The 8,832-nt window shown below is 33.2% G+C and overlaps 3 protein-coding genes and 1 long non-coding RNA gene across 6 annotated transcripts in view; 2 read left to right on the top strand and 2 right to left on the bottom strand.

Moving 5' to 3' along the window:
- Positions 1–1,115: 1,115 nt before the first annotated feature.
- On the bottom strand, positions 1,116–3,720 carry LOC108561522 (serine/arginine-rich splicing factor 7-like). 3 transcript variants are annotated; one of them, XM_017919493.1, is made up of 4 exons: positions 3,418–3,720; positions 2,993–3,352; positions 2,044–2,217; positions 1,116–1,419 (listed from the first exon to the last, which is right to left on the bottom strand). In XM_017919493.1, exons 2-4 carry the CDS (start codon positions 3,334–3,336, stop codon positions 1,266–1,268), a joined length of 672 nt encoding a protein of 223 aa, XP_017774982.1. In that variant the 5' UTR covers positions 3,337–3,352; positions 3,418–3,720; the 3' UTR covers positions 1,116–1,265. The 3 variants fall into 3 exon arrangements, with proteins under 3 accessions (XP_017774982.1, XP_017774981.1, XP_017774983.1); XM_017919492.1 differs by having other exon boundaries at positions 3,428–3,719; XM_017919494.1 differs by having other exon boundaries at positions 1,331–1,594; positions 3,428–3,710.
- Positions 3,721–3,795: 75 nt separating this feature from the next.
- LOC108561521 (T-complex protein 1 subunit delta) lies at positions 3,796–6,491 on the top strand. The gene is made up of 8 exons (XM_017919491.1): positions 3,796–4,055; positions 4,491–4,543; positions 4,606–4,695; positions 4,752–4,919; positions 4,992–5,450; positions 5,509–6,033; positions 6,084–6,263; positions 6,326–6,491. Exons 1-8 carry the CDS (start codon positions 3,947–3,949, stop codon positions 6,341–6,343), a joined length of 1,602 nt encoding a protein of 533 aa, XP_017774980.1. The 5' UTR covers positions 3,796–3,946; the 3' UTR covers positions 6,344–6,491.
- A 247-nt stretch (positions 6,492–6,738) lies between these two features.
- Positions 6,739–7,229, bottom strand: LOC108561520. Its single transcript, XR_001891018.1, has 2 exons — positions 6,992–7,229; positions 6,739–6,929 (listed from the first exon to the last, which is right to left on the bottom strand). It is a non-coding gene; the product is annotated as an uncharacterized LOC108561520 (long non-coding RNA).
- Positions 7,230–7,454: 225 nt separating this feature from the next.
- The window catches only part of LOC108561525 (translation initiation factor eIF-2B subunit epsilon), a 2,430-nt gene continuing 1,052 nt past the window's right edge, over positions 7,455–8,832 (top strand). The window contains exons 1-6 of the mRNA XM_017919496.1: positions 7,455–7,662; positions 7,726–7,850; positions 7,909–8,091; positions 8,147–8,569; positions 8,625–8,675; positions 8,735–8,832. The exon at positions 8,735–8,832 is cut by the window's right edge and continues 54 nt beyond it. Of these exons, the coding sequence (XP_017774985.1) occupies positions 7,555–7,662; positions 7,726–7,850; positions 7,909–8,091; positions 8,147–8,569; positions 8,625–8,675; positions 8,735–8,832 (988 nt within the window). The 5' untranslated portion in view covers positions 7,455–7,554. The remainder of the gene's footprint in view (positions 7,663–7,725; positions 7,851–7,908; positions 8,092–8,146; positions 8,570–8,624; positions 8,676–8,734) is intronic.

Below are 8,832 nucleotides of genomic sequence, written 5' to 3'. Positions count from 1 at the left end.
TAAACTTTATAAAATCAATGGTCACTTTACGAATTAATTTTAAGTTATAAAAATGAGTTTAAATCAGTGTTCTTCAACCTGTGGTTCGCAAAAAAAAAATACTGGTCCACTGCTACACGATTTAAGTCGTTTTTTTCATATGTAATTTTATGAGATTGTCCGCAAACGACTTAAGTAACTTTTGCTTTCATTTTAAGTGTTATAAATATAGCAGCAATTGTATCAAGGTCACAAAAACAAGAATGTTGAGACTAGTGTTTACTGGGTAATAAAAGTAAATAAACTATTGTTTATGTTTTATTCAAATTCGCAGTAAAAAATTACAAGATTTAACCATGACAATTTATATTTATACAAAGTGTAAAGCGTTAAAAAGATCAATCCACAAACGAAACGAAACAAATGTACAACGTTATTTTCTAAAAAAATAGCTTACATATTATGTATTTGTTTGAACCAATCAATGTCTTCAAATTCAAGAAACCAACTCTCTAGTCCACGTTCGTCAATTACATCGTTTACACGTTCTTACACCCTCGCCCGTCGCCGATTAGTAGTGACTGCTCTCTCTCTCGACACATTTATATATTTGTTTATCTAATCTTTCTCCTCTAACGTTTGCATCCATATATAACAATGAAAATGTCATCATTTGAAGGAGCCCACAGTTCCAATATGTTCGTCCACTCGAGAAGCACCGACTAACGTGCATTATAAAATCTATTCTAATCTTATTATATTCCATACGATCTTAAAATTGGTTTACTCTCAACGTTCAGAGTTCTTCAAGAAGCGTGCCTAGAGCGGACGAGGGCCTAAATTTAAGGCACAAATAAAACAAACAATTTCCTTACTAGATGCTACAACAAAAAAAAGAAAGAAAGAAAGAAAGAACGAGAAATCATCATCATAAATCGTAATAAATAAGTATTATGATTAAATACCCTGTAAAATAAGCATTTTAAAACAACAGACAATATTAACAGAAGAAGAAAAAAAAAACATTATTTCATTTAACAAACAAAAGAAAAAAACATCAGACTATATTTTTTAACTAACAGAAACATTAAATAATAAAATTGAACAAATTTTTCTATAATATTAATTTTGTATACTTTTAGAGCAACTTTATTATTTTTTTAATGTGAAAATCTCACTCGTTACACACGTCTAAACAAAAAAAAAATAACTATTTAAAAGGAAACAAAAAAAGAACAGAAGAAATATCTCTGAAAAGAAATCTAAGACTACAGCATCATGATACGTTAATAACGGTTACGACGACTGCTACGACTGCTTCCGTAGTCTTCGTGTCTTCTCGACGAACGGTGACGTCTACTGCTGTGGTCACGTTCGTGGTGGTAATCCCTTTCCCTTTCGCGCCGTCTGCTACTATTGCGATCCGAGTGTGAGTCGTAACTAAAAACACTCGAAATCAGGACCATCGCATACTTCCCCCATAACAAACATTTTCCTAAAAATCATTGCCGCTTTTTCCACACCATTCTCACCACTGTCTAATTAGCCTATGCCATAACACAATCCATTATTATGTTTAACCAAACCATATAAACTATGCCAAAACGCCATGAGCCTGATAAACCATAAAACAACAATTAGGTGCAGAAATTACCCAAAAACAAGTAAATATATCAGAGTAAATAAATATAATTGAGAGAAAAAAAAAACAATAAATAAATTTAAACCTAAAATGGGAGCCATTGTAATGTATTTAGATAGATTTGCTCTCTTAACTTGTGGTCCAAATGACCCAAATCAGTGGGTCAAAATATAAAAAATATGCAAACGACAACACAAAGTAGAAAACATAAACAAATAGATGATAAGTTGTAAGCTCATGATTTATCACATACTGATATAGACGGATATCTCAAGCAGTAAAAGTGCATTAACAAAACGCGTGGGACATTTTCTTGAGATATATAAAAATGATTGAATGATTAATAGAAAAAAAAAATACAATAAGCTCCCAAAATAATAAAAGAAAAATGAAATAAGAATAAATTATTGTAAATATCTCACCGTGATCCGCCGCCTCTCTTATCACCGCCACCATTCATATCTGGACAATCTCTATAAAAATGTCCCGTATATCCGCATTGGTAGCATCGCATATTCGGATTAAAGAACCGACGACCAGATCCTCTGGTCCTAGGTTTCGCATACGAAACTCTTATCCTGCTTCCGGCGACCTCCCTAAAAAACACACACACATTCTTCACTAAACATTTCACTTGCGAATCGATCGTATTATGTTCATTAATATTATGTTTACAAACTTTTAAGTTAATCTTTAATTTTTAATCGAATCCATTTCCTAGATTTTTGAACTTCATTTAAAAGTATAACAAAACATTGATATTTCACAACAGCCTGAACTTTATACCATCTAATTATTTCCATTAAAAGTTGTACCCAATAAAATGCATATGAAAACAATCCATAATATATGCTTCCTAAAAAAAGACCTGGAATTTGAAAAAAAGAACAGGAATAGATTTTTTCTTGTCAAATTCAAGCCAATGCTTCCTAATTTTGTCTATTAAACTTGACATATAAGTTAATTCAATGTATTTATTTTAATTCCATCCATTTATTTGTTTATTAACTAGATTCCATTTCACAAAAAAAAAACAAGAAATAAATTAAAAAAAATGTTCATATGAGATTGGTAGGAATTGGGTTAATTTTTGGAATGAAAAAAGGTAGTTATAAAGTTCATTATATATTTTTTTGTAGAACCATTAGACCTTAGAGCAATTAAAAAATAACTAATAATTATATAAAAATATTATTGTATATTTTTGTTATACAAAGAAATTATTAAATTAAAAAAAAAACAAGTAGCATTGATGATAACTAATGTTTTTTTTTTTGTAATAATATAGTAAATGTAGGTTATACATTGAAATTAATACTGTTTGGGAGAAAGTCCTTAAATCTATATAGGTATTATTGGGTTTATACTTACACACCGTCAGTTTCTGTGAGAGCAGTGGCAGCATCCTTTTTATCTTTATAAACAGCAAACCCGAAGCAGGGAGTGCTGTTCGTCATCCAAATCTCCCTCAATGTGCCATAACTAGAAAAGAGCTTCTCCAAATCGGACTTCCTTATATTCTCCCCAATATCAGCAATGTGCAATCTGTATCCATCAAACTCTTGACTACTGCTCCTAGATCTGGACCTGGATCGAGACTTTGTGTAGCTCGATCTCTGGCCACTCTTCTTACTGCCTCTGCTACTTTTTGACATGCTGCGGCTGCAGCTTCTGCTGCGATGACCCCTCGGTGATCCTTGCTCATTGCCCCTCATCTTATTATTAGAAATTCTAATGGCAAAACAACAAAAACAAAAAACAAAACAAAATTCAGTTGTTCATGTTATTGTGTGTACCTTAGATTACTTGATTTTTTTAGGACTGATATTTTCGTTGCCTTGTTGCTGCTTAGCTAAAGTAGTTATGTTATTGGTATATAGGAATTGTTTGAAATCGCTAGGAATTGGAGCGCTTCATGATGATTATTGATCAAACAAAATGAAGGATGTACATTGAAAATTATCATCGCCGATCCACAAATACGTGTGCATTTACAACGTTGCCATCGGTGGATCAAAGTAAAAGAAAACTAATTGGAATTTCTTTTAAAGTTATCAATCAATTGGCGCATATTTCAAATTCGCGGCATTTCCAATAAGACGAATCGCAACTTAATTAGATTCTATTGCAACGTGAGTAATTTGGCAACGTTGCGATCAACTGTCATCACTGTCAACTGTCAATGTACAGCGTTGCTCACGCGCAGTTGGTCACGTTCGTTTTCGGCTTTTATTTGAGGATCTTATTCTGTGTGAACGAAAAAATATCCGAAAACATCCACGGTTTTTGTTTGTGTCAAGGAATATTACTCTGTAAAAAGTGAAGATGACTGCACCAGCTGCTGGAGGCGATGCGACGAAGTTGCGTAGTGTTGTTTATAAGGATAAAAGCAAGCCGGCCGAAGTACGCCTAAGTAACATTAACGCTGCCAAAGGTAAATACATATATATGTGCATATATATATATAGATATATATGATGTAGGTTGGGCTAGAACATTCTATCACATGGTTTTTTAAATATCATTATTTTAAACAAAAAATAATATTTCATCTATTATTAATACACATCTGAAATGCTCACATAATAAAATTGTAGTCACGTATAAAAAATATTTAATTTTGATTAAATTTCACTTAAAAAATTGACAAAATAATTTGTTATAACTGACGTAATTTTCATTACTATCCAATACTAATTACTGTTGAATTTAAAATTTAATAGATTACTTTGGCAAATCCTAGTATATTTCAAAAGACAAATTCTTTGGAATTGTCAAATGTCTTCTTCATGCAGCCCTACCTTAATAATCTATGTTTTACTATAATAATTAAATCCGATTCACATTTTTAAATGCGTTTTACTTTCAGCTGTCAGTGATGCAATCCGTACGAGTTTGGGCCCCAGGGGCATGGACAAAATGGTTAATATAATAATTTACTTTTGTAATATATCTTTCATTATATATGTATATATTATTTGTAGATCCAATCTGGAAATGGAGAAGTAACAATCACCAATGATGGAGCCACCATTCTGAAACAGATGAATGTTATTCACCCAGCAGCAAAAATGGTATTGAGTGAAAGACATGTGACATTGTGAAATACTTTATGCATAATTTTTTTCAGTTGGTGGAATTATCCCGTGCCCAAGATATTGAGGCTGGAGACGGCACAACCACTGTCGTTGTTATTGCTGGTGCCTTGTTGCAAGCTGCCGAAAAGTTATTGAGCCGCGGTATTCACCCAACAGCTATCTCTGAATCTTTTCAAAGGGCTGCAACCCATGCTGTCAAGGTAAGATTTTATACATTGAAATGTATAATTAGTTTACACTATATTATAATATATTTTGTTTAATATGTTTAGATTTTGACCAGCATTTCCACTCCAATTGAATTGAATAACCGTGAACAATTAGTAAGAAGTGCGTCTACCTCGTTGAACTCTAAGGTTGTGTCACAGCAATCCAGCCAGTTGGCTCCTTTGGCAGTCGATGCTGTATTTAAAGTAATGCAACCTGGCCAAGAACGTATCGATTTAAACGATATTAAAGTGATCAAGCAGTTGGGTGGAACTACCGAAGACACAGAATTGATCGATGGTATAGTATTCCCTCATCGCACTGCTAACGTAAATGGACCAAAGAGGATCGAAAAGGCGAAGATTGGTTTTATCCAATTCTGCATATCCGCTCCGAAAACCGATATGGATCACAACGTAATCGTCTCCGATTACGCTGCTATGGATAGGGTCTTGAAGGAAGAGAGAACATACATTCTTAACATTATCAAGCAAATCAAGAAATCCGGTTGCAACGTTTTGTTGGTAATATAAATTGGCTCGATTACATATTTCACCGTAACTATAAAATGTATGTTTGCAGATTCAAAAATCTATTCTACGTGATGCCGTCTCTGATCTAGCTTTGCATTTCTTAGACAAAATTAAGGTCATGGTTATCAAAGATGTGGAACGCGAGGACGTTGAATTCGTTTGCAAATCATTGAGTTGCAGGCCTATTGCTTCTTTGGACCACTTTACCGCCGAGAATCTCAGTCATGCCGAATTAGTGGAAGAGGTTGGTGTCGGCTCCAGTCGCATGGTTAAAATAACCGGAGCGCAGAACGCCGGCAAAACGGTCACCCTGTTGGTCCGTGGCTCGAACAAATTGGTGTTGGAAGAAGCACACAGGTCAATTCACGATGCTCTGTGCGTAATCCGTTGTCTGGTGAGGAAGAAGGCGTTGATCGCTGGCGGTGGTGCTCCCGAAATCGAATTGGCTTTGAAATTGTACTCGTTGGCTGATAAAATGGACGGATTAGACGCTATTTGCCTGAAGGCTTACGCCAACGCTTTGGAAGTTGTTCCATTCACCTTGGCAGAAAATGCTGGTCTCAACGCTATCCAAGTAAGTGTATTAACATAATTAGTAAATAAGTTACTAATGCGCGTATATAGACCGTTACAGAATTGAGAAGTAGACACGCTAAAGGAGAAACATCTGCTGGAATCAATGTCCGCAAAGGAACCATTACCGACATCCTAGAAGAACATGTCGTCCAACCGTTGTTGGTCTCCATCAGCGCCGTAAATTTGGCAACCGAAACCGTTCGCTCCATTCTGAAAATCGACGACATCGTAAGATCAAATAATATCTATTGTTTCGTTTCAAAATCCTATTCAATTTTTCTCTGTTTCAGGTCAACACTGTCACATAAGAAGCTTGTCAAATGTTTCCTTCAATTTGCTTTCATTAATAATCATTAATAGTATAAATACAATAGTATTTTTTTGCACTATTTTCAATTCGATAACATAAGATACATACAAATCTAATTAAATTATTAATAAACTCATATTAATAAATTCGCTGCATTTATTTTCATATCCCTAAAATTGAAGTTTTGTAACTGTAACCAAAATAAAATACTCATTTTTTGTTTAATTATTAGTTTAAGAGCAATAAATTTATTGCAATTGTTTGGTTGTTATAGCAATTAAGTCAATCCTTGTTGTTTCTCAGTAAAATTATATCAATTTACTGACATGAAGAACATGATTATATTAGGATTATAGATGGGTAAAGGAATATAGAAAAATGTGAAAAGGCCTCTTCGTTATGTAATTATTTCATTAATTTATTACATATTGTACAAAATCGTTTTATATAATATACATTGTAGTAATTCACCACCCTGGGAAGTAATATAATCACATGTAGGACCCATCAGGTATGCATTTAGAACAAAAGAAAACTATACATTAAAGTATCTTCTCATCAAGAACTCCTAACTAGAAATGGAACTGAAAGACAAACGACATTTACTTAGCAAATTACACCATGTGGATGGATCAAATAAAATTACCTGTTTTGATTACGCAGATGAGCACAGTGAACACCACCAAGTTGGATATCACAGATTGGCGAGCTTTCTTCTTTTCATCGTCTGGATCCCTTGTCGGGAATGAACCTGATCCTTGGATACGACGCATTTTATATAATTCACTTTATTCGATTAAATTTAATAATAACGTGAATTTTTAGGTTACCAGTAAAAATGCGATTCACATTTGACAATCAATCAATCGTGAGCTGGATTAGTTTACGTTGGGTTCACAAAGAGGGCGACAAATATACTTACAATTTATTTTAAAAAAATATTTCTACAACATATCTTTTCTTCTTATAATAATAGATTGGAAAAGTTGTCCTATTAGTTATTTATAAAATTATATAAAATTTAGGTTTATATATCTATGAAAGGTGTATCCTTATTTATAGTGACATCTATTGATGAGTGTTGCTATGTTAAAATTGCATCATTTTTAGGAATAGTAAATTTATTCCAACCAGTCATAACCAAGTTTTGCTGAGTTCAAGTGTTGTGTGTTCATAAGTTTAGAGAAAAGTTAAATTTCAACTAAGAAGATGTCAAAAACGAAAGAATTAATTGAAAAGGACGAAGTAATTCAAGCTGTTTTAATAGCTGATAATTTCAACGATGAATTTTCCCCAATCACTAATGATCTACCACTGGTAACATTATTATACCTACATATTACATTAAATAACTTAGTTAATGTATAAATATTCAACCAGGCTTTACTTCCTTTGGTGAATAGACCTTTAATTGATTACAGTTTGGAATCGTTGGCTCTGGGAGGTATTCAGGAAACGTTCTTGTTCTGTTCTTCTCATGCAGATGTTATAAAGGAATACTTAAAGTATATATAGACTATTGACCATATGATGACATGTAACTAATTTATTTATATGTTTTAGAAATACAAAATCAGTATGGTCGCATAAAATGAAAGTGAACATAATTGTATCAGAAAGTTGCAGATCACTAGGAGATTGTTTAAGGGACTTGGACGCCAAAGGACTAATTAGAGGTAGTTTTGTGTTAGCCGAGCCTGGAGTCATAGCTAACATTAAATTGCTTCCAATTATTAAGAAACACAAGTAAATATAAATAATTGATACATTGGTTACATTTAAATTATTATTTGTATTGCAGTGAAATTGCCAAACACGATAAGGGAGCTGCAATGACTTTAATCCTTGAGGAAGCGGGCATGGGTCAATTTGGAAGATGCTGTAAAGAGGAAATTCTTGTAGCTTCCAATCCAAACAAAAGAATCTTATTTCTACAAAAACTTGGCATGACGGATAACAAGAAAATTAATTTCCCTCTGGACATATTTCTGGAAAACTCAAACGTTTCAATTCAACACAACTTAAAAGATACACACTTGGCAATTTGCTCACCCAGTGTGTTACCTTTGTTCTCTGATAATTTTGATTACCAAACTAGAGATGATTTTGTTAAGTGTTTATTGATCATAGACGAAGTTCTGGACAGCACTATTTATTGCCATACGATCAAAGGAAGCCAACATGGAGCAGCTGTTTCCAATTGGAGAATGTATCAGGCCATAAGGTATTAGATTTTCGTATCTGGTTTAAATTTATTAATAGCCGTAAATTGTTTCTAGCAAGGAGTTAATTGAAAACTGGATGCATCCCATATCACCACATATCAAGGGGTATTTTTGTTTTTCGTAAAGAATATTTTAGGATCAATTTTTTAAATTTTATTTCTTAGTTCTAGAGGTATTATAGCTGGTAAAAATTGCAAAATATCACCGCAAAATACTCAAGTAAAAAATGTCATTATGGGAGATAATGTGCATATTGGAGACA

Source organism: Nicrophorus vespilloides, unplaced genomic scaffold (genome assembly GCF_001412225.1).
Source record: "Nicrophorus vespilloides isolate i.1.1-1 unplaced genomic scaffold, Nicve_v1.0, whole genome shotgun sequence".
Lineage (NCBI taxonomy): Eukaryota > Metazoa > Arthropoda > Insecta > Coleoptera > Silphidae > Nicrophorus > Nicrophorus vespilloides.
This window is presented reverse-complemented; position numbering and strand designations above follow the sequence as displayed.

Excerpts from the sequence above, each read along its gene's own strand:
- LOC108561522 (XM_017919493.1), bottom strand. The coding sequence starts at position 3,336 with ATGAGGGGCAATGAGCAAGGATCACCGAGGGGTCATCGCAGCAGAAGC. Across the intron at positions 2,218-2,992 it reads CTCACAGAAACTGACGGTGT|GGAGGTCGCCGGAAGCAGGA; the intron begins GTAAGTATAAAC and ends TGTGTTTTTTAG. Across the intron at positions 1,420-2,043 it reads AAGAGAGGCGGCGGATCACG|TTACGACTCACACTCGGATC; the intron begins GTGAGATATTTA and ends GAGTGTTTTTAG.
- LOC108561521 (XM_017919491.1), top strand. The coding sequence starts at position 3,947 with ATGACTGCACCAGCTGCTGGAGGCGATGCGACGAAGTTGCGTAGTGTT. Across the intron at positions 4,920-4,991 it reads CTGCAACCCATGCTGTCAAG|ATTTTGACCAGCATTTCCAC; the intron begins GTAAGATTTTAT and ends TAATATGTTTAG. Across the intron at positions 6,034-6,083 it reads CTGGTCTCAACGCTATCCAA|ACCGTTACAGAATTGAGAAG; the intron begins GTAAGTGTATTA and ends GCGCGTATATAG.